Raw genomic sequence first — 25,623 nt, 5'->3', positions numbered from 1 at the left:
GAACCAAGAGAGAGGGAGAGAGATCTGAGTGTGTGCGTGTGATTTGAGGGAGATAGAAGAAAAGGATTAGGAGAGATGAGTTGTAATTTTTTGATTTTATCAAGGTTATTTTTGTAAAATTGTATCTTAGTCTTGAAGTTAAACAATGATACCAAACATATAAATTGTGTTATCTAGGTTTTTAATATCAGATGTCAAACACATAAAATTTAATACTAATCTAATAGAGTCATAATCATTATCTCAAGTTTAATTAACTTAAGTTAATTCTGACATGAAAACCAAACTAGCCCTAAGAGTCAATAGTAAAGAATATTAATTCTTTGATGAATAATGAAAATAAATACTAGCCTTCAATTTAATAACACATATTCCCTCCGTCTTTCAAAAGTTTGTCCCAAAAAAATTACACGAATTTTAATAAAAATACATAAAAAAATTATTTAATGGTAGGGTTATATATAAAAATAATGCTTAAAAAATTATACTATAAAAAAATAAAGCAAAATAAATTCTATCATATGTGGCATTCTATAATCACTTCATTCTAATTTTTTTCAATTCTCATTCATTCTTATTTTTGTTAAAATATTAATCAATTTCTATATCTAAAAAATCATTATATAAATATTCTAACAAAATAAATTCCATTTCCTCAATCTATATATATATATATATATATATATATTAATGCAAAATAAATCTTATCGTATGTGGCATCCTATAATCACTCCATTCTAATTTTCCTCAATTTTCATTCATTCTTATTTTTTTTCTAAATTTTAATCAATTTCTATATTTAAAAATCATTAAAAATTTAAAAATTATGATATATTTAAAAACTAAATATCTAAAAAAAATATATCAAATTTTTGAAGGACATTAAAAAAAAAATTGAAGCAATCTTTTGGGGGAGGGGAAAGTAAAACATAACCAGATGTTGAGTGAAAAATCAAACTTATCGCAATTCACTATCCAATAATTAATATTTTCTTAAAAAAAACAAAAGTAGATACTCTGTTTTATCACCTCTCGATCCGGATGCCCCCTTTTTCCCGGACATCTTATCTCTGTTTCAACGACACCGGAGGAGCGCCAGAAGGTTTAGAGCAACTCCAACAATTGCTGTATTGTAGCGGCCAACGTTAATTTGGCGTGAATGCTTCCTCCAACAATCTCCGCTTCGCTACTGTAAATTAGAGTTGGTGAACAGTGCACCGCTTCATTTGGCGGGCACTGTTCACCCGCTAAATGTATTTTTTTTTTTTGTTTTTCATTTTCTTTTTTTGTTGTTGTTTTATACTTATTTTTTCTTTTATCTTTAGAAAATGCTTGTCTTTGCTTGATTTAATCTGTAAAATATAATTTAAAAATCTCTATATTATTTATATTTTTAAATTAACATAAATAAGTATAATATTTAAAATATATTATATAAAATTTATAAATACAATAACATGAAATATAATATAAAAGCATATTAACATAAAATTACGAAAACATAAATTAAACATAAATTACAACATAAAAACACAATAGCATAAAATTACACACGACAAAGATGTTTATCTTCATCAATTGTGTAATTAGGCTGTCGAGAAGAAGCCATGGAAAATGAAATAACAGCTAAAGAAAGACAAGTTGGTAAAAGAAGGAAGAGGGTTATTGTGTGCTAAAATAGAAAAAATAGCTCATATATATAGAGGACGATGGTGATTGAATTGAAGCTGCATTATTTGATATGTAGGACACCAGCTGCATTATTTTTCTGCATTATTTGACCAAATGCTTTATCTTTTACTGCATGTGATTGATTAATGCTTTATCTTTTTCTGCATGATACAGCTGTAGATTGATATGTAGGATACAAGCTGCATTATTTGATATCATGTAGGACCAAATGGTGTTGTCAAATCAATCCTTTCGTATAGTAGGGGAGTGATAAGGTGGATGATTCAGATTTAATGAAATCTGAATGGACGTATAGTTAGTTTTATCATGTAATTGATGCTTTGTTAAGTATTATGTAATGTTTAATTCTAAGAGTATTATGTAATTTCAGTTTTTATGTTGTTGAAATAAATTAATCGTTCTATAATATTTAAATATAGCACTTTATTAATTAATTTTTCTTAAAAAAATTTAAATTATTTTATATTTCAATTTTAATTTTAATTACATTTAATTGAATATAAATATATTTATTTATAAATATATATGATATATAATAATTGAATTGATAAAATAATTTAATAATAAAGAGCATAAAAAAGGAATATTCTATTGTAGAGGGAAATGTAGAGTTGATTGTTGGAGATGAAAATTCAAAAACTGTATATTTCAACTCTATAATAGAGTGAAGGGCCCTCTAAAATAGAGGAACCCTTGGAGATGCTCTTAGGAGATCCCATTCCCGCCACAACATTTGCTCCCCCAAATCAATTTGGGTAAGTTGCTTATCTTTATTTATTTGAAATGATGTGTCTGTTTTCATAATTCGATTGGCTGGTTTTTCTATAAGTTTAGGGATGAACAGCTAGGTGGTGGAGAAGAAAAGGTTGATAATTGTAGGTTTAATTTCTTACACTAAACTAATAAATGTAGAATAACATTTTTTTTTCTTGATTGTATCTTTTGGATGAAAGTAACTACCATCTCTATTCACTATGATCTCTTGACTTCATTTCTAAACTTGAATGGCGCTCAGGATGTGTTTGAACTTTGAAGTGAAGGCTTGGAGGATACTCGAAACTCAATCTATCCATTTATTTTGGACTAATCTTATTTTAAAGAGCTTATATAAGATGTTTCAAAAGCTTATAAGATATAGTTTTAAAAGCTTATAAGCTCTTTAAATCATCCTATGAGAATTTATAAGGTGCAAAATTAAGCTCTAAGAGCTTATAAGCTTCTAAAAAATAAGTTTCATCTACCCCAATTTATTTTCAAATTTTCTTATAAGCAACACTCATTTTACAAAAATAACCTCAACTATTATTTTTTATTTTCCTTATATATCATTTTAATTTTATTTTTTTCGATTTTCTTTCACTAGCAAAAATTTTCTTTCTAACTTGTAAACTCAATTATCCAAACACTTTAATAACTTATAAGATTTTAAGAAACTACTACATCTTATAAGGTCTTGAAAAGTCTTATAAGCTCTTTAAAATAAGTTTAGCCAAACACCCCTCTAAATCATCTCTTTTAATCAATTATTGAATCTTAATAAACAACTTTAAATTGATCGATTCTGAGGTTGATCTGGTTGTAGGATTCTCTACCTTTCTTGTTTACAGAGTTCTCAAGATCTTCCATTGATTGAGATATCTTGCTGGATCTGAACTCAATTATAAGTCATGAAACATTTTCCCTTTTCTTGATGGAATGATGAGTTGGGACCTAATTGTGATAGGAAGAGGAGGTGTTATGCATAACACATTTGAAGATATACACAGCCATTGGAAAAGGGCTGAGGCTGTGAGAATAAAGTGCTTGAGGCTGTGAGACATGGGCAATATTTGCTTCCATCTCGACTTCTCGAGGTTTCAAACCCTCAAAAACTCTGACGTATGTACCAACTTCCTCTCATTCTTATTAGCTAATGAGTGTGGCTGTGCGTTTGTAGGACAAGACTGGGGGAAAGATTATGAGGGTGTTTGGCTAAGCTTTTAAAGAGCTTATAAGATGTTTCAAGAACTTATAAGATGTCATTTTTAAGAGCTTATAAGTTGTCAAAGTGTTTGGATAATTGAGCTTATAAGCTAGAGAGAGAATTTCTTTGTTAGAGAGATAAAATATTTTTTTAGAGAGAGAAAATTGAAGAAAAATGAACTTAAATGATATATGATGTAAATAATATATTATAGTTGAAAAATATTTGTAAAAGATTGTTGCATATGAGATTATAAAAAAATAAGTTGGGGTAGAAGAATTTATTTTTTGGAGAGCTTATAAGCTCTTGGTGCTTATTTTTGGAGCTTATAAGCTGTTGAGGAGCTTATTTTGCCAAACACTTTGAAGGAGCTTATAAGCTCTTAAACAACTTATAAACTGTTTTGAGGAGCTTATAATCTCAGCCAAACACCTTCTATATACCGTCATATAAATATCCTCCTCCTACATCGTGATCGTAATTATGACCCCAGACAACGACCGCAGATTCTACTGATGTTGTGGAAGCCTTACGCACCAATATATCCCAAGCTAGTGAAGAATGTGGCTGATGGTCTAACATTTGAAGAAACTAAGGAGAAGCGAAACAGAGGACTTAATTCTCCCCCTCTAGTGAAACTCAGTAAACTACTTGTATAACTCTGAGATTCTAAGATTTGAGAAAATCAGATTCTTAACATTGTCTCTTTTGTCACTTTGCAGCTAGAAATGGCGTGAATGTAAACGTGGTGGAGAGAGTGAGGACAGCATTTGAGACTGATGAGTCACTTTGCTTATGTTTGGAGCTTTTGAGTGAAGAAAAGGATTAACTATAAGGGACATCAGTGAAGCACTTGAAATTAAGGCACATGATTCCAGCTTTGCATGAGTATATTCCTTAATGGTTTGCGGTTACTGGTCTCTGTTATTTTAAAATGATATATACATTATCGTTGGTAGAGAAATGATCTTTAGACTCTTGTTTGTGGCTATTGGAAGACAGTATGAGAACAGATATTGTGTTTCATGTATAAAATATCATACTACTGGTGTAGGTTTCCATGACAAATATACACATTAGAAGTGAAATGAGAGAATAACGCTAGCCACTATATTACTAATGGGTAAATGTAGAACATATTCTGGAATTTGCAAACAGAATAAGTGATCATGACTGTCGAAACTGATATAACCAAGAAATGACAATAAGAAACAGAAACCCAAAGGCACCTTTCCTAGTTGAGAATCCATAATTAAAATCTTGGATTTATAATTCATTTCATGGCGCCAAGGGTAGTTTTCTGAGTCCATTACTCCTTTTAGCGGGGCACCCTGAACTCAAAAGTGAATTTATCCAAACTTTGTCCGATATCACAGGCTCATCGTCGTCGTTCCTGTGCCAACTCCAAAACGCATGAGTTGAATTCACGATGTTGAGCTCACCATGGCCAAAACTTGCTTCGCGAAAGACAGACCACTCGGGCTGCTGCTCCTTGTACCTGCGCGCTAAGCCTTCTCTGTTTCCACCATCGCCAATCGTGATGTGTACGAATCCACAAGGATCGGATTTACCATTGAAGACACGCTTCTGTCATTACAAGCCAAACAGTTAAGGTGGAGCTCAAAGATTGAATACAGATACAGAAGCAAAATCATACTGTGCGTTCATAGGCATGAACATGGCCAGCAAACACAACGTCCACGGCAGCAGCATGCAGCAAGGGCTCAATTGCTGCCATCATGCCATCACCTTCACCTTGATGAGCCTCGTTACTGTTATACCATGGAACATGGAATACGGCAAGGATCCACGGTGTCCTTCCGCGATTCACTTTCGAAAGATCACCCTAACATCACCAAAGCAATAGGTTTGTACTTTTCTTTTTGTGATTGTAACATTAAATTTAAAGATCGCATCAAAATAAACTCGAATGTTAGATAATTGGCCTAAGTTAACATTAACCACTCTACTATTAGGTCAGCACACACACAATAGTATAGTGGGTTCTCATATTATTGATGCATAGCATAAGACATACCTTTAGCCACTTATACTGATCAGAGTTCACATCATAATCTGTATAGGAAGCAAGCATTATAACATGAACTCCGGCCACGTCGAACGAATAGTATAGATTCGAACCGGAGCCGCTCTCTTGATACGGCATCTTCCATCGTGAATTATAGGACAGGAAGCTATGTTCGAGGACTGGTATCTTCTCCTTGTCGTGGTTGCCCTGTGTGACCATCCACGGCCTCGTGCTCGCCAGTGGCTGCACCAGTTGTCCGAACGAGTCCCAAGCAGGCTGTATGTAGTCAGCATAGGAAAGGTCTCCCGGAAGCAAGAGAAGATCGTGTTGGAGCCGTGCTATATGGTCCAGAGTCGACTTGGTCCATCCGGTCTGACCTAGATCTCCGGCGACGGCCAGAGTCACCGGCAGCTTAGACGGCGGCGTTCTGAGTTGGAACTCTGGACCAGCTCCGCCGCATTTGTAGTAATAGGTGGTTTGGTCGCGGAGCGGGCCAATGACGGCGTGGTGAATCTTGCCTGATTTGTAGGTTAAATAAGTGTAGCTAGTGTTCTCTCCTTGAGCTTTGGAGGTGTAGCTGTTGGGCGAGGTTCCGTATTCGACTAAGCTTGGAGATTTCTCGTCGCTAGTGATCCATGAGATCCGCATGTGATTAGCTCCGGCCAAGGAGATGTGAACCTGCACTCACCAAGATACTAATCACTAATTTTGCAGACAAACCGAGCATTTTCATGAACAAGAATGAAGGTGACTCACCTGCTGTGCAGAAGAAGGCGGCTCTGAGCTCGAGGGGGAACGAAGCATTTCGCGTGGCGGTGATCTGACATAATCAGCCGCAGCGATGAACGACAGCGCTGCTGCTACTACGGCCACAGTGAGGAACAGTTTTGAAGCCATGATCTATACGACTTATTTGTTTGGCTGTTGAAGTTTATATAGAGGCTCATTTAGGTGTGACAGATTAATTAGAATTAAACCTGAATTCTGTATTTGATTCTGATTTTATCAATGAGAAATTTGCTATAAAGTTCCCGTGATTTTGGCTGAACATATAAGGACATAAGTGTATTGGTAGGCCCTTTATTGACTTCATATTTGCCCATTTTCATGTTAAAGAATGTCTTTGTTTCACACATGTCCATGATTAATGTTTCAATATGTATCTGAAAACTCTGGAATAATTATTACACACTTGATTATGGTACAAGATTTATTACAAATCGAGCATGGAGCAACATACCAATACACTAGAGACCCTAAAAAAAAATACTGTACACTAGAGTGTCTTGATTCAGCAACAAACAAATATTTGAAAATCTACGTTGTAACTAGGGATGGCAATCGGGTACGACGGGTACGGATAGTGACTATCCATACTCATACCCACGAACTAAATGGATAGTGGTTGTTACCCACGAAACTATCCATGGATATCAAATGGTATCTAAACCCGCTACCCGCGGATACCCGCTACCCATCGGGTATCCGCGAAACCTGCTATCCGACAGGTATCCGTCACCCACTATCCGACGGATACCCGCTATCCGCCGGATACCCACTATCCGCTGGATACCCACGAAATAGAATTTAAATATAAATTTACAACAAATTTAATAGAAAAAAAAATCAACACAAATAGCATAGTTCAAATCCACAAAGAACAATGTTTAAATTCAAATTTACAAAGAACAATGTTCAAATTCATCAACTAAAATATAAAATCCAACAAAGAACAATGTCTATAATTGCTCGACAGTAGAAATAGAACCCTCTTCATTGAACTCTTCTTCTTCATCTTCAAGACAAGTCCAAAAGCTTCCATTCTTTCATTTAGCTCAGTATTAGACTTTGGGCCTTATTGTATGGGCCTATTTTAAAATATAAAATACTAGCCCATAATCTCAAAATATGTATTTAAAGCCCATATTTTATAGAATTTTTTGTGGATATTTGACAGGTAATTGACGGATAATTGGCGGGTATTTTTCGCGGGTAAACGGGTTTCGCGGGTATGGATAGTAAGTATCCCAACCCATACCCACGAACTAAATGGATAGTGAATTGTACCCACGAAACTATCCGTGTATATCAAATGGTATCCAAACCCACCCTAATGGGTTCGAGTTTTCGCGGATATCCACTACCCGCGGGTAGATTGCCATCCCTAGTTGTAACTGTATAAGTTTTTTGGTCTACTATAAACTCTTAAGACAAATAAATATATGTATAATGATATGTGAAATGTGCAACAATAACATTGTTAGATGTACAGTTATATAGTTATGTTGTCACATAAAGTAAATGAGTGGATTTGCACTAGTTAAGATAATTTGAACTGCCAATGAGGCATTACTCTAGTGGTAAAGTTGAGGCCTCAAAGACTCTCCTTTGTGAGAAGTCTTGGATTCAATCCCGCCTGCGTGCGGTGAAGTTTTCCCACTTTAGGTGGTGTTGTATTCTCGCTGCGTTCGATGTAGTATTCCCACAATTGTGTGGTGTTGAGGTCCCGCCTATGTGCGGGTTGCATAGTTGATTATATTCAGATACCTCTTGTAATTCTAAATTCTCAAAAAAAAAAAAAAGATGCTTTGAACTTGTTCAGGTTTCTCATTTTCGAATTTAAATGTTTTCTTGAATTATAACATAAAATAAATCATAAAAGTAATTTTATGACTGTATAGTATATAATTTATTGAAACAATATACTCTCATGGCCATTTTGAAGAAGGAAACACAATATTTTGCCACTAATTGAAAAAACACAATATCTGACTATTTTTTTTACAATTTTAGGACTGTTTTACCCTTAATAATGGAGGACCAAATTCGGGTCGGATTCGAGTTTGCGCGCGGGTTAGGCACACATGACACTATTAGTACCATTAATGTCATACTTAGTGATGCACGAATGGTACTTATGGTCATTAGTGCCATACACATGGTACTTATGGCCATATTAGTTCCATATACCTAGGTACAATTATATGACCATGTTGAACACTTTCCCGTAGGGCTTAGATTATCTCTTTAGAGTTTAGATTCCCCATTTAGGTCTCCATTTAGTGTGTTGTACGAATGGTACTTATGATCATATTACTGTCATTAGTGTCATATACTCTTATGCAGTTGGTCTCTGGTACGACCGTCGCACTGTATGCGACGGGTCGGATCAAACCTAACCCGAATCAAACATTTATATTTTAGATTTTGATAATGAAAAACAAATGTGTTGTTTGGCGCAATGGTAGAACCCGCGCCTGTTTGCTTATGTCAAAGGTTAAGTGTTCGAAACCCTTCAGTTTTTTCTTCTTATTATTATTTTTTTTACAATGTTTTTTTAATTTTATTTTGTTTGTATTTTATTTATTTTTACATTACATTTCAAATAATTATTATAATGACAAATAGTAACTATTGACATAAAAAACAGTAATATTTTCAAAAGATTACTTTTCATTATTTCAATAGTTATTTTTTCTTACAATAAGAATTACTTGAATAATTATTTAATTATTTTTTTTATATTTTACTTATTTCTATGTTATTTAATAAACATAAAATATACATTTGTTAGCACAAATGTATACTTATGTTAATATAAGTATTTACCTTCATTCAATAGAAGATATTATAGTTTCTAAACCCGAAACCTGAACACTAAACCCTAAACATTAAATCCTAAACTCTAATAGGAATATTTACTTTTAATAAGTATAAAATATACATTTGATAGCACAAATGTATAGTTATGTTAATATAATATTTACCTTTCATTCAATATGAAGTATTATATTTTCTAAACTCTAAATCTTGAAAACTAAACCCTAAACCTTAAAAACTAAACCCTAAACCATGAACACTAAACCCTAAAAACCTGAACACTATAGCCTAAACACTAAATCAGGAATCTCAATAGGAATATTTACTTTTAATTATTATAAGGTATACATTTGTTCTCACAATTGTATACATTTATTCCCACAAATGTAATGTTTCAGAACATTACATTTCTTCATAATGATAAATACTTTTATAAAAACAATAATTACAATAATAATTACAAAAAATGTAATAATTTTAAAATATTATATTTGTGCATATCAATAATTACTTTTATTATGAAAATATTTACTTCATGAAATAAATAAAAATACACATTCTCATTCATAAAAGTAATAATTACAACAAATGTAATAATTTAAAAACAATTACATTTGTGCATATCAATTAATAATTACTTTTTCTTATGATAATATTTACTTTCAATTAGTATAAGATATACATTTTTTGGCACACATGTATATTCATATTAATATAAGGATTTAATTTCATTTAATAAAAATATTATATTTTCTAAACCCTAAACCTTGAAAACTAAACCCTAAACACTTGACTGATTGAGTTTAGAATATCAAATAAATGACTATTTTCATACATTATAAGTATTACATTTTCTAGACGTAATGTTTACTTTCATTGAAAATAAGTAGTACTTTTCATATTACTAATTAAAAAGTACAAAATACTAAGAAATTTAGAATTTAATTTAATAAAACAAAATTTTAATTTTTTTTTTGAAATAACTCATAAATAAATAGATAAATATAAAAAATGTAAAACAAACTAGATATTAGAAAAACAAAAATTAAAAGATAAATACAAAAAATAGTTTAAAAAATTGAAAAATATATAAAAAAAAAATGCAAGAGAAAAACAGTAAAATAAAAAAAACGCAAAAGAAAAGCAGTAAAAAGAAATGATAAAAGAAAAAACTAAAATAATGAAAAGAAATATATATATATATATATAGGGTGTGGTTCTAGAGAGAACTACATTATTTGTGAGAACCATCAAATCTAATGCATTCACTGTAAAAATTAATGTATTCGCTGTTAAAATTAATGCATTCAAAAACATAAAAAAAAAAAAAAAAAATTGCTCCATTCAGGATTCGAACCCAGGATCCACATTCATCCAACAAGATGATACATCCACCGTAAATCTTGATGATCGAATGACTGAAAATGGTTCTCCGCTCTTATTTTATTTATGGTTCTTTCTTGAACCTCTCCCTCTATATATATATATATATATATATATATAGGGAAGGGATCAATAAAGAATGCTAAATGTAGAAGGAAACAACGAAGGCTGAATATCTCAATACATTTATTGAATAAATCACGCAAGCGCATGAACGAAAAATGTACGTGTTTATTCAGTAAAATAACTATTCATGCGGTCGCGTGATTTATTCGGTAAATTTATTGACTTATTCAGAACGAAATATAGTTACTTCTTCATAGATCCCAACCCTATATATATATATATATATATATGCAAAAAATTAAAAATATAAAATACAAAAAAACTAAAGTAACAGGAAAAGAAAAGAAAAACGTTAAAAAAATAAGAACAGAATTGCAAAGAAGTAAAAAAAAGAACAAAAAGAAAAAAAAAAAAAACAAAATAGCAGAAAATGGGTAATAGGTTCCAAACCCGCCCCACCTTAAGGAATAAAGTTAGCAACTAGCTGTTGCCACTGCACCAAATCTTATTTTTGTATTTAGTTGTTAAAAAATGTATTAAATAAGATACTAACGCGGATCCAGGTCAAAACGGATCAAACCCGTCGCATACCATGCGGCGGTAGCATGTAATAATTTGCGACTCTTATGTAGTGTTTGTCACAGCCCGCAATCCCTAAGGATGGCTTAACCAGGGTTATGACTCGGGAAGGGATTAAGAAGCGGGGAAAGAAAGGGGCATTTATGTAACAATCAAACATTTTACGAAAATAGACATTTATTTATATAACACTAGGATTATAACTGATCACTTGGGCAAATACAAGATGTTTGTTCGGGAAGGCCCGTCAAAGTGGATTACCCAACAAAAGAGTATCATACTTGAAATAAAACATTAGCTTAACAGAGTATCTTGCAGCGGAAATACGTGTGAGTTATACATATGAAGATGTATACTCAAGGTTACATTACTGTTCTATATCAAAAGAGTACATCCGCTCAACTCCACTCCATTCCATCACCCGCTCAACCTGCACATTAGGGAAAACAACATGCAGGGCTGAGTAAAAATACTCAGTGAACATATGCCGGAAACATAACATTTTATAACATTTATTGTACTGCCAACAGTAACACACGGGGTTTTACTTGAAGGACCCGTGCTCACTAAACATTTTCTTTCATTTCATAAAGTTGGATGCGCATCCCATTTTCGGTCTATATGATCCATATATGTTCCTTTAACGCGCCGGGAAGGAGGCCTCCTTCCACGGACGCCAAGACCGGTCGCAAGCGACACACAGCCTCCCTGGTGTACACGTTAACCCTTACTAGCAAACCTTCGTCTAGCGTAGGGTCCGAATTCGATTTCCTTTATAGTTGGCGAACCAACACAGATAGGATACATACATAAAACATAAACATTTTTGACAGACAATCATTTCATAAACATTTCCTTTCCTTTCATAAGAACCATTCATCAATTAATCATTTCCATAAACATTTCATTTCATAAGAACCATTCACCATTTGAAATAATACAGTTATATCATGTCATTCATTTCATTTCGTATAAGAGGCCTGTATGCAGGGGATCTCTATATACGTGTTTTAAGAAAGCCCACCTTATTCGTTCCCACTACGGGCGTAGAGTTACTTCCCTCCTTAACTATCACTTCCCGCCTGGACCTTCATTGACGAAGAATCGATAAGGAGAAGGGTCATTAAAAAGATAACTAACTTCCTATACTTAAGCTCAAATATGGAAATAAAACTTAACACATAACTCTGACTTGGCAGTCAGAGCTGACTCGGCAGAGCTGACTCGCAGCCAGAGCTGAACTCGCAAGCCAGAGAAATCGCCTGCCAGCGAAATCACCTGCCAGCGAAAACGCATGCCAGAGAAATCGCCTGCCAGCGGAATCGCCTGCCAGAGGAATCCACATGCCAGAGGAATCACATGCCAGCGGAGTCGCCTGCCAGCGGAATCGCCTGCCAGAGGAATCCGCATACCAGAGGAATCGACTGCCAGAGGAATCGATGACAGAGGAATCGATGACAGAGGAATCGATGACAGAGGAATCGATGCCAGAGGAATTGATGCCAGAGGAATCGCCTGCCAGAGGAATCGCCTGCCAGAGGAATCGATGCCAGAGGAATCGCCTGCCAGAGGAATCGATGCCAGAGGAATCGAAGTCCTCCAGAGCTAACTTCCAGAGCTGAACTCAACAGCACAACAACTGCCGGAGCTGACTATGCTCGGCAGAGCTGGATTTCACGCATCAGACTCAACAATAACAACACTCAAACATGTTCTCTCTCGATCTAACACTCCTCAAAACTTTAAACTTAACCTATCATGCTCAACTTCAACTTAGAACACAAAAACTCTAGAAAAACCCTAATATGCATTTCTAAGTTTCACGCACAGTACATCCGTTTGTACAACCTACAATCTATCATGCTTGGTAAAAACAAAGATAAACAAAGAACAAACCTAGCATGCTCCTAAAAACACAAACACAAGTAACATCGATTAACAAGAATCGAAGAACAAGTGACGACGACGAAGAACATAGCCGGGCTGCCCTCCTGGGTTCCCTTGCTATGGTTCGAACCATCCTTAACTCCTTCATTAAACATGCTCGGCATCTACCCAAGAACAACATATTAAAAACTCACGACGATCCGTCGTCGTTTCAAAATAAAGTCGAGAATCGACGTTTTTCGATGTCGACGAAAATCGAAAAGAAAACCATCAAAACGTAGGTAGAGATGTTACCTACGTAGATACGAGCTCGAAAAGATGATCGGCGCTCGTCTCGGTGCTCAAAAGCTTGAAGAAGCTTCAAAGGTGTTCTTGGGGTGTGTGTGTGTTTTGTGCGTGAGAGTGATGAGAGAGAAAGGTGGCTGCTACAGCCACCTATATATAAGGGTAGGCTTGGGCGGTTGGGGGTGGGGTGGTCTTGGTAGGGTAGGCTTAGATATTTAGGATATTAATCTCACTTAGTCGTTAAATATCCCGTTTCGTCTCGTTTCGTCTCGTTTTAACGACTAACTACCCATAGTCTTTGTTACTCGCCCTCTCAACCTTTACTCACTTTCATCACAGTCGTAATTCCATATAAATATAGAAAACGTAAGTTTGTTCTCGAAATTCTGATAAACGAGCTTGGTTCGTTTATCGAGAAATTCCGATTTACTATACACTCGTCGTCCAAAAATACAAACTTTCGTCATTGGACTTGTATCGAAAAACTAAGAATATTTTTCGACAATGTGCACGTAAGATTTTGAAAGTCGACAAAAAGACGAAATAGCAGTATTTACTATTCATTGTCAAAAGTCTAAAATTTCAAAAACGACATACGGACTCAGATTTCAAATCCGAGTTCATCGTTCTCGTTCAAATAATTATCTCTAATTATTCAAATACTCAACTCAATTACGGATATAAAATCCCACATCATCTAACCATAAACAAAAGAACTTCTTATCTCTATAAAAAAAAAATAACCAATCAAGGGAGCTAAACCATAATTACTCAAACTTAAGCACTTAAACAAGTCATTAAAAGCCCGGGTATTACATACCCTCCCCCTTAAAAAAAAATTCGTCCCGAAATTTGTACCTCAGGAAACAACTCTGGGTACTTCTCTTTCATGGTAGACTCGGGTTCCCATGTCGCCTCTTCTTGACCATGATGTCTCCATAAGACCTTGACTATTGGTATCGATTTATTCCTTAGTATTTGAACCTTCCGATCTAAAATAGATTCGGGTCTTTCTTCATAACTCATATCTGGACTAAGGACAATGTCGTCTCTATGGATTACATGCTTTGGATCGTAAACATACTTCCTTAACTGCGACACGTGGAATACATTGTGCACATTTCCAAGGCTTGGCGGCAGCGCCAACCTGTAGGCTACGGGACCTATTCGTTCTAGTATCTCATACGGTCCTATGAATCGTGGCTTAAGTTTACCCTTTACACCAAATCTAATGATTCCTCTTGATGGAGAAACCTTCAGAAAAACTTTCTTCCCATCCTCAAACTGTAGGTCCGTTCGGCGTTTGTCAGCATATGACTTTTGTCTATCCTGGGCCTCCTTGATCCTTTGTCTAATTTGATGGACGATCTCAATCATCTCGCCTACTGTGTCCGGCCCTAGAAATCTTCTCTCGCCCACTTTATCCCAGTAAAGTGGCGATCTACATTTCTTCCCATACAGGGCTTCATAAGGTGCCATAGCGATAGTGGCTTGATGACTGTTATTATATGCGAACTCGATGAGCGGTAAAACATGTTCCCAACTTTCACCCCGATCTAGCACGACCGTTCTCAACATATCTTCTAGTGTCTAAATTGTCCTTTCAGACTGACCATCTGTCTGTGGGTGAAAAGCGGTACTAAAATTTAACCTCGTCCCCAATTCTTTCTGCAAGCTTATCCAGAATCTAGATGTAAACTTGGAATCTCTGTCTGATGTAATTGTCTTTGGTACTCCGTGCAAACGTATAATCTCTTTGACATAAAGTTGGGCTAACTTATCTGATCCATGAGTGATTGGGATTGGTATAAAGTGTGCACACTTCGTAAGTCTGTCAACAATAACCATATAGCCGTGTTACCTCGTTTTGATCTTGGTAGTCCTGTGACGAAGTCCATTGCAATATAATCCCATTTCCATTTTGGTATATCCAAAGGTTGTAACTCACCATAAGGCCTTTGGTGCAAAGCCTTCACTTGCTGACAAGCAAGACATCTTTCAACAAATGAGGCCACATCTCGTTTCATTCCTTCCCACCAGAAATTCTGTTTTAGGTCCTGATACATGTTAGTACTTCCTGGGTGGGCAGTGTAAGGAGTGTCATGAGCTTCGCTCATTATCTTATTCCTAAGTCCATCGTCATGTGGGATGCATATCCTCCCTTCAAAGAAGATAACATTATCTAATTCCTCATGGTAATTCTTGAGCTCTCATTTCCTTATCCTTCCTCGTAGCTTCTCCATCTTTTCATCCTTCCTTTGTGCTTCTAACACCATCTTTCTTAAACTGGGTATTGTCGCAACAACACTCGCTATTGTACTAGGTGGTTTAATCACTTCTATCCTCATTTCGTCAAAGTTTTTAATGAGTTCATCTTCCCTCGTGAGAAGGTATCCTAACTTAGACGAGACCTTACGACTCAATGCATCGGCTACTACATTGGCCTTGCCTGGGTGGTAGTTTATACCATAATCATAATCCTTTACTAGTTCGAGCCATCTTCTTTGTCTCATGTTCAGATCCATTTGCTCGAAAAAGTATTTCAGGCTTTTATGATCGGTGAATATCTCACACCTAACTCCGTATAGGTGATGTCTCCAGATTTTCAGTGCATGCACTACTGCAGCTAATTCTAAATCGTGGGTTGGATAATTCAATTCGTGTGGTCTAAGTTGTCGCGATGCATACACTATCACCTTTCCCTCTTGCATTAACACACAACCTAGTCCATTTTTCGACGCATCCGTGTAGATCACATATTCCTTGTCTGGTTCTGGAACTGCTAGCACTGGTGCAGTAGTTAGCATGTCCTTGAGCTGCTGAAAATTCCTTTCGCACTCATCAGTCCAAGTATACTTGATTCCTTTCCTAAGTAACTGCGTCATCGGTCTTGCTATTTTTGAAAATCCTTCAATGAATCTTCGATAGTAGCCAGCCAATCCTAAGAAACTTCTGATCTCATTTGGAGTTGTTGGTGATTTCCATCCTTGCACCGCTTCCACCTTAGCGGGGTCCACTTTGATTCATTCTGATGACACGATGTGTCCCAAAAATGTAACTTCTTTAAGCCAAAACTCACACTTGCTGAATTTGGCGTAAAGTCGTTCATCCCTTAGTGTTTGCAAGGTAGTCCTTAAGTGCTCTTGATGTTCCTCTTCGTTCTTGGAATAGATGAGGACGTCATCTATGAATACTAAGACAAACTTGTCTAAGTAAGGGTGGAATACACTATTCATGAGGTCCATGAATACAGCTGGCGCATTTGTTAATCCGAAAGGCACAACTACAAACTCATAGTGGCCATATCTTGTTCGAAAAGTCGTCTTAGGTATATCTTCTTGTCTGACCTTTAACTGGTGATACCCAGACCTTAAATCAATTTTTGAAAACACGCTCGCGCCCTTGAGTTGATCAAACAGATCGTCTATCCTTGACAAATGATATTTATTCTTGAGCGTTAGCTTATTCAGCTCTCTGTAATCGATGCACATTCTCAAAGTGTCGTCTTTCTTCTTGACAAACAAAACTGGCGCTCCCCATGGAGATACACTAGGTCTGATGAAACCTAGGTCCAATAATTCCTGTAATTGGATCTTTAGCTCTTCTAATTCCTTTGGAGCCATTCTGTAGGGTGCCTTGGATACAGGTGCTGATCCTGGTTCCAAGTCAATGGTAAATTCCACTTTCCTATTTGGTGGTAGTCCTGGCAAGTTATCTGGAAAAACGTCATTGTATTCTCGTACAACTTCCACATCTTCGATTGCTCCTTCCGTTCCAGCTTCACCGTTTAGGTACACAAGAAAAGCTCGGCAGTCTTTCTTGTTCATCATCTTTCTTGCTTGTAGGGCTGAAATGACTGGTACGTTCCTACCCATACTTATCCCGTGAAAACTCAAAGCGTCTTTCCCTGGGTATTTAAATGAGATCCCTCGTTCCTTGCATAAAATCGTGGCATAGTTCTTCGCTAGCCAATCCATTCCTAGGATTAAGTCCACGTCCCACATTGGTATAACATGCAAGTTGTTCGCTACAACCTTAAGTGACCCTATAATCAAATCTAGGTTTGGGCAAACGTGTGTAACTGTTGTTACCCCTCCTATTGGTGAAGAAATTCTCATATCCTGATTAGCTCTTTCCTGTTTGAGTTCTAGAGTGTCGACGCATGCACTTGCAATGAAAGAATGTGAAGCACCCGTGTCAAACAAAAGTACAACAGGTGTGTTGAGTAACATACCCATACCTGCCAGGTTTCCTTGGTTGTTTCCCTGATTGTTCTTGTACAGGGCGTAGGCTCTAGCTTGAGGAGGTTGTGGTGGGCGAGGTGCAAGTTGATGTTGCTGTGGTGGATATGGCAGTTGCTGGCCCGGAATAGCTCTGAGTGGTTGGGCTTGGCCCGACTGATTCGGCCTTCCCATCCCCCCTGGTGCCTTGCCTTGACAACTCCTAGCAAAATGGCCCTTCTGACCACATTTAAAGCAGGTATTACTGCCAGCCAGACATACACCATAATGTTGTTTGGAGCACTTTGGGCACACAGGTACCCTGAGTTGACCCTGATTGTTTCCAACGGGTCCTGGGTGAGTCTGTTGTCCTTGTCCTTGCCCTTGTGGCACCATGTTTCCCTGCCAAGGCCTCTTCTCATCCTGACTGTTATAGTAGCCTCTGTTGTTATTGTTGTTACCTTTCCATTTTCTCTTCCCTCGATCATTTGCTCCCTGAGCTTGAGTTTGAGTTGGGCGATCCTCGGGCATAGCTGCCTCGACATCCAAAGCCCTGCTGAGCGCCTCAGAGTAAGTAAGATCACCCTGACTGGCGAGTGCCATTTTTATCTCGTGCCTAAGACCAGAACAAAACTTCTCCGACATCTTTTCATCAGTATCCACCTGTTGTGGAGCATAGCGGGACATGTCGCAGAAAACACGATCATACTCTGTTACAGACATCTTGTTTTGCTTTAGGTTGTAGAATTTAGTTTCCTTTTTCTTGCGGTAGCTTTTTGGAATGTACTTGTCATATATTTCCGTCTTAAAGTCTTCCCAAGACAAATTTGCCAATTGTTGTGGAGTCATCGCCTTCCTTTTGGCCTCCCACCAAAAGTCTGCAGACCCAGTCAGCTGGAACGCAACACATGACAAACGTTCGTGTGCATTACAATGGATGAAATCGAAAATCCTCTCCATCGCCCTAATCCAAAGTTCAGCATCCACTGGACTCCCAACTCCATTAAATGAAGGTGGACTTTGTTTGAGGAAAAGTTCCTCAACCCTTCGTGGCGGTTCAATTTCTACATCTACTTGGTTTCTTGGGGCACGTCTAGAAGGCATTCTGTGATTCAAAGATAAAAGATCCTCAGCATATTCCTTTCCTCGATTCATAACATATTCCTCTTGATTCAAACATGAAAGCACCATAGTAAACAATCTAGGTCCTTACTACAGAAAACACTAGATAAACTCAACAATTTCATGGGCTCAATACTTGAACGATATCAAGACAAAGTGTTGCAGAAAATTTTGTTTGAGATACTCAAATGAATAACCCGATGGTAGAAAAGAGTAACTGCTAGGTCAAATAAAATGACCTAGAGTATGAATCCATCCGTCCTTTCAACTAAAAGTTGAACACGTGGGTTTAAAACCCAACGACGTCTACCGAGATTTGAATCATGTGGACTGGCCAGGTCCAACATAATCACTTCCCAGTAACACGGGAAACATTGTCCCGAACTTGGTAATTCTGGGTCTTCTAAACCCTCAAGATACAATAACAAAACCCCTTGCATTGCTTTCAACTAAGCACGTGTCTTTCCAGTCTATTTCGAGTTTCAAAGAACTATCGTCTCCCGAAGGAAACCAAAACATTCGTGATGTTCAGTCATTTACTCATTCGTCATTCTCAAGCATCTAGATTATAGGGATACCCTATAAATCCATCAATCTATGTTCTTGCAAATGTGATCATGAAACTTATAAAAATATATATTCCTTGAAAACGTATTTATGCCCATTCATTCCTCTAATCGTATCAACATAGTACACAAAGTGTATCATACCAACGTAAAGCATTCAACATTCATTCATAGCATATCTCTACAATCACGTTCTTGCAACTATTGAAAACCATAACACTACTAAAAGATTGAAACCATAGTTACCTTTTTCCGGATTGAGCGTGATGCAATGGAGCGTTGAGCGATGTCATAAGATTCATTTAAGTCAAATGACTCGATCTAGACTTGGCTTTTGAAGGAAAATTCTTGGGCCAGAGCAAACGAACTGCTCTGATACCACTCTGTCACAGCCCGCAATCCCTAAGGATGGCTTAACCGGGGTTATGACTCGGGAAGGGATTAAGAAGCGGGGAAAGAAAGGGGCATTTACGTAACAATCAAACATTTTACGAAAATAGACATTTATTTATATAACACTAGGATTATAACTGATCACTTGGGCAAATACAAGACGTTTGTTCGGGAAGGCCCGTCAAAGTGGATTACCCAACAAAAGAGTATCATACTTGAAATAAAACATTAGCTTAACAGAGTATCTTGCAGCGGAAATACGTGTGAGTTATACATATGAAGATGTATACTCAAGGTTACATTACTGTTCTATATCAAAAGAGTACATCCGCTCAACTCCACTCCATTCCATCACCCGCTCAACCTGCACATTAGGGAAAACAACATGCAGGGCTGAGTAAAAATACTCAGTGAACATATGCCGGAAACATAACATTTTATAACATTTATTGTACTGCCAACAGTAACACACGGGGTTTTACTTGAAGGACCCGTGCTCACTAAACATTTTCTTTCGTTTCATAAAGTTGGATGCGCATCCCATTTTCGGTCTATATGATCCATATCTGTTCCTTTAACGCGCTGGGAAGGAGGCCTCCTTCCACGGACGCCAAGACCGGTCGCAAGCGACACACAGCCTCCCTGGTGTACACGTTAACCCTTACTAGCAAACCTTCGTCTAGCGTAGGGTCCGAATTCGATTTCCTTTATAGTTGGCGAACCAACACAGATAGGATACAAACATAAAACATAAATATTTTTGGCAGACAATCATTTCATAAACATTTCCTTTCCTTTCATAAGAACCATTCATCAATTAATCATTTCCATAAACATTTCATTTCATAAGAACCATTCACCATTTGAAATAATACAGTCATATCATGTCATTCATTTCATTTCGTATAAGAGGCCTGTATGCAGGGGATCTCTATATACGTGTTTTAAGAAAGCCCACCTTATTCGTTCCCACTACGGGCGTAGAGTTATTTCCCTCCTTAACTATCACTTCCCGCCTGGACCTTCATTGACGAAGAATCGATAAGGAGAAGGGTCATTAAAAAGATAACTAACTTCCTATACTTAAGCTCAAATATGGAAATAAAACTTAACACATAACTCTGACTTGGCAGTCAGAGCTGACTCGCAGCCAGAGCTGAACTCGCAAGCCAGAGAAATCGCCTGCCAGCGAAATCACCTGCCAGCGAAAACGCATGCCAGAGAAATCGCCTGCCAGCGGAATCGCCTGCCAGAGGAATCCACATGCCAGAGGAATCGCATGCCAGCGGAATCGCCTGCCAGCGGAATCGCCTGCCAGAGGAATCCGCATACCAGAGGAATCGACTGCCAGAGGAATCGATGACAGAGGAATCGATGCCAGAGGAATTGATGCCAGAGGAATCGCCTGCCAGAGGAATCGATGCCAGAGGAATCGCCTGCCAGAGGAATCGCCTGCCAGAGGAATCGATGCCAGAGGAATCGAAGTCCTCCAGAGCTAACTTCCAGAGCTGAACTCAACAGCACAACAACTGCCGGAGCTGACTATGCTCGGCAGAGCTGGATTTCACGCATCAGACTCAACAATAACAACACTCAAACATGTTCTCTCTCGATCTAACTCCTCAAAACTTTAAACTTAACCTATCATGCTCAACTTCAACTTAGAACACAAAAACTCTAGAAAAACCCTAATATGCATTTCTAAGTTTCACGCACAGTACATCCGTTTGTACAACCTACAATCTATCATGCTTGGTAAAAACAAAGATAAACAAAGAACAAACCTAGCATGCTCCTAAAAACACAAACACAAGTAACATCGATTAACAAGAATCGAAGAACAAGTGACGACGACGAAGAACATAGCCGAGCTGCCCTCCTGGGTTCCCTTGCTATGGTTCGAACCATCCTTAACTCCTTCATTAAACATTCTCGGCATCTACCCAAGAACAACATACTAAAAACTCACGACGATCCGTCGTCGTTTCAAAATAAAGTCGAGAATCGACGTTTTTCGATGTCGACGAAAATCGAAAAGAAAACCATCAAAACGTAGATAGAGATGTTACCTACGTAGATACGAGCTCGAAAAGATGATCGGCGCTCGTCTCGGTGCTCAAAAGCTTGAAGAAGCTTCAAAGGTGTTCTTGGTGTGTGTGTGTGTTTTGTGCGTGAGAGTGATGAGAGAGAAAGGTGGCTGCTACAGCCACCTATATATAAGGGTAGGCTTGGGCGGTTGGGGTGGGGTGGTCTTGGTAGGGTAGGCTTAGATATTTAGGATATTAATCCCACTTAGTCGTTAAATATCCCGTTTCGTCTCGTTTCGTCTCGTTTTAACGACTAACTACCCATACTCTTCGTTACTCGCCCTCTCAACCTTTACTCACTTTCATCACAGTCGTAATTCCATATAAATATAGAAAACATAAGTTCGTTCTCGAAATTCTGATAAACGAGCTTGGTTCGTTTATCGAGAAATTCTGGTTTACTATACACTCGTCGTCCAAAAATACAAACTTTCGTCATTGGACTCGTATCGAAAAACTAAGAATATTTCTCGACAACGTGCACGTAAGATTTTGAAAGTCGACAAAAAGACGAAATAGCAGTATTTACTATTCATTGTCAAAAGTCTAAAATTTCAAAAACGACATACGGACTTAGATTTCAAATCCGAGTTCATTGTTCTCGTTCAAATAATTATCTCTAATTATTCAAATACTCAACTCAATTACGGATATAAAATCCCACATCATCTAACCATAAACAAAAGAACTTCTTATCTCTATAAAAAAAAATAACCAATCAAGGGAGCTAAACCATAATTACTCAAACTTAAGCACTTAAACAAGTCATTAAAAGCCCGGGTATTACAGTGTTGCACGAATGGTACATATGGTCATATTAGTGTCATTAGTGCCATATACTTAGATTTTTTTTTTGCACGCAAATTCGAATCCGATCCGCCCTAATTAAGGACAAAACAGTCTTTACATGTAATAAATGGTTAGATTTTGTATTTTTTCAATTAGTAACCAAATATTATGTTTCCTCCCAGGGCTGGTAATCGGTCCGGTTCGGTTATAACCGAACCGGTTTACCGGTTAACCGGAACCGAATAAGGGCCTAAGTGATAACCGAAAACCGAACCGATATATGGTTCGGTTAACCGATTAACCGGTCCGGTTAATCGGATCGGTTAATCGGTTAACCGAATTAACCGGTTAAAACATGGCGTATCAGATCTGGAAGTGAATGGTGGCGACGTGAAGATGATTTCAGAGGTGACGCTGATTAAATTGAGAGAGAGAAGAGAGTCCGATGAGAAGGGGTCGACGCCAGAAGTCAGTAAGCAACAACCTCATCGGATTTTGAGAGCCTTGTCGGCGGCGACGTGGTTTCTTCCGGATTTATCGTCCTCGGCGTCGGATCTGGCGATCTCGAACAGTGTCGGGGCTGGAAGGGAGCGCTGGCGTAGGGAGTGGAGCAGCAGCTGTCCAATTGCCGGCGGCGGAGGAGTTTTTAGAGTCTGAGGGGAAGGGGGTGAAAGGGACGAAGTGAGGAAGAGGGGTAGGTCGGTGAGTTCAAATTGGGATGATAATTTTGGGACGAGAATTAAAGGTGGGCGTGGAGCAGCATCTGTCCAATTCTTTTAATTAAAGGTGGGAATTGGGATGATAATTTTGGGACTTGAATTTCATGCATTTATATGGGTCGAATATGAATGGGTCTAGTTCAGAATTCTATATTTCATATTTGGGATAAGAGTTATATACTATAATAAATATATGTATTATTATTATTATTATTATTAATCGGTTAATTAATCGGTTATTCGGTTTAACCGGTAACCGACCGGTTAAACCGAATAACCGGTATATTTAAAATCTAATAACCGATAACCGAACCGGTCAATTTCGGTTATCGGTTAACCGATTAACCAAAATTCCGGTTCGGTTACGGTTATAACCGAATAACCGAAACCGAATTACCACCCCTATTTCCTCCTTCAAAATGGTTATTTCATCAGCGCTTTCTAATTTATTTACCTACAAAGCCTAGGGATTGTTGTTTGAAAAAACCAAACGAGACAATTAAAATGCAAAACTTTTATATAAGTTCATCCAAAAATAAGGACGACGTAGCAAAAGGAACCTCGAAAAGTTGTAGAACGAGATCTTCTAATTCAAATTTATATTTCATCTCACATTCTAATTGGATTTTCTCCACCTGCATTTAATTTCCTTGGATTCTGCTAATCATTTTTAGCGAACAAGTATGAAGTTTATTAAAATACACACATGGCGAAAAACATGCATGTTGGTTGATAAAATATTTAATATAGATGTCAAATTAAAGATTGGCTTTAATTTTATACATAATAAATTAGTAATAAAATTAAACTAAAAATGTTATACAAATTAAAAATTTTAAAATATGATACTTTTCTCTCTCCTCTATTATTTTACATAACATTTGGAAATCATTGTATATACAAATAATTGTTGGAATTATCGAATTTCATTATTTTAAGACTTGCTGAAAGAAAATCAGGATACTTATCTTACTTGTCTAAATAATATCATATGTTTTGATATTATAATTTCCTCAAGCCTTAATTTAACAAATAATTATAATATGTGATATTTTTACAATTTGGTACTCAAGCGTAAGAATTTTCACTTCAATCCATCTTCTCCTAGGGGTGAGCATTCGGGCGGTTGTCTAAAATCAAACCGAACCAAAAAATGTACGATTTGTTATAGATGAAGTTTATGTGGAACAACCTCCAAGCTTTAAGGTTGGTGACAAAGTGTACAAGTTGAAGAATGCATTGTATGCACTCAAGCAAACTTCAAGAGTGTGGTACACATTATCATAGTACCTGCTGGAACATGGATTCAAAAAGCTGATCAATAAGTTTGGTGTACAACAAGCTAAGACCATGAAGATTCTTATGAACACCAACTGGAAAGCGGACCCTGGAGCTGAAGGCAAGCCAGTGGATCACACTACATACAGAGAAATCATTGGATAACTACTCTACCCCCTACCAAGGAACCGAAGGTTGGAGCATCTGATGCCATGACCACCACTGCCGATGAAGTCCAAAGAGCTTCCATTGGAACTGAGGTACATAAAGCAACTATGTCCATAACTCTCCCCCAACAATAAGTCTAAGTGGAGCAACAGACTGATCTGCAGCTTGTCCCAGCCACTGTTGCCATTGCCATCAATCCATTAGAGCTGAAGAAGTTGTTGATGACTATCACAAAGTCATCAAGACTCTTACAAAAATCAACAGGAATTTTAGGGATCTGCTGCTGGCTTAGAAGAAAAAAGAAATATCTCTGGATGCCAAGCTGAAGGCCATTGATGAGCAACTAGCTCTAATAGGATAGAATAGACCTTCACCAAGTTCCATACAACCTTCAAAGCCCAGCAGACTAACATCAAAATCTTCTGCTCAGTGGCACAAGTAAAGTTTGATAGCTTACTGACTCAACTTATAGCTATCAAGGCCGATATTCAGCAGCAGATCCAAGCCAGCCCAGCAAGCAGCACTTGAGCAAAGAAACAATTCCATCTCAACAGCTCTCACTATCTCTGAAGCTACACAGAAATAGAAATAGGCATTGGATTTAGCTATCAAGTCACTAAAGGCCGGGTAAAATGAGAAACTCAAGGCTACAAGGACAACATTCGATGTTTTCACTATCACTCAAGTAAAGGAGCTCACTGTGGAGTCATTGTCTTTGAGGTAAATCGAATGATGAGAGACATCATATACAACAACAATAAATTCACTTTTGAGTCTGACAAACGTTTCAGCATTGT

General features: G+C 37.2%; 2 protein-coding genes across 2 annotated transcripts; one reads left to right on the top strand and one right to left on the bottom strand.

Moving 5' to 3' along the window:
- Positions 1–2,397: 2,397 nt before the first annotated feature.
- On the top strand, positions 2,398–4,678 carry LOC131024329 (CRS2-associated factor 2, mitochondrial-like). Its single transcript, XM_057953842.1, has 4 exons — positions 2,398–2,447; positions 3,416–3,570; positions 4,162–4,297; positions 4,378–4,678. The coding sequence occupies exons 2-4, from the start codon at positions 3,511–3,513 to the stop codon at positions 4,482–4,484; spliced, it is 303 nt and encodes a 100-aa protein (XP_057809825.1). The 5' UTR covers positions 2,398–2,447; positions 3,416–3,510; the 3' UTR covers positions 4,485–4,678.
- Positions 4,679–4,740: 62 nt separating this feature from the next.
- On the bottom strand, positions 4,741–6,737 carry LOC131024328 (purple acid phosphatase 18-like). The gene is made up of 4 exons (XM_057953841.1): positions 6,441–6,737; positions 5,694–6,362; positions 5,313–5,501; positions 4,741–5,242 (listed from the first exon to the last, which is right to left on the bottom strand). Exons 1-4 carry the CDS (start codon positions 6,579–6,581, stop codon positions 4,934–4,936), a joined length of 1,308 nt encoding a protein of 435 aa, XP_057809824.1. The 5' UTR covers positions 6,582–6,737; the 3' UTR covers positions 4,741–4,933.
- Positions 6,738–25,623: the final 18,886 nt, after the last annotated feature.

The sequence above is a fragment of the Salvia miltiorrhiza genome, chromosome 5 (genome assembly GCF_028751815.1).
Source record: "Salvia miltiorrhiza cultivar Shanhuang (shh) chromosome 5, IMPLAD_Smil_shh, whole genome shotgun sequence".
Taxonomy (NCBI): Eukaryota; Viridiplantae; Streptophyta; class Magnoliopsida; order Lamiales; family Lamiaceae; genus Salvia; species Salvia miltiorrhiza.
Note: the sequence above shows the minus strand (reverse complement) of the source record. Positions and strands in the feature narration are given on the sequence as shown.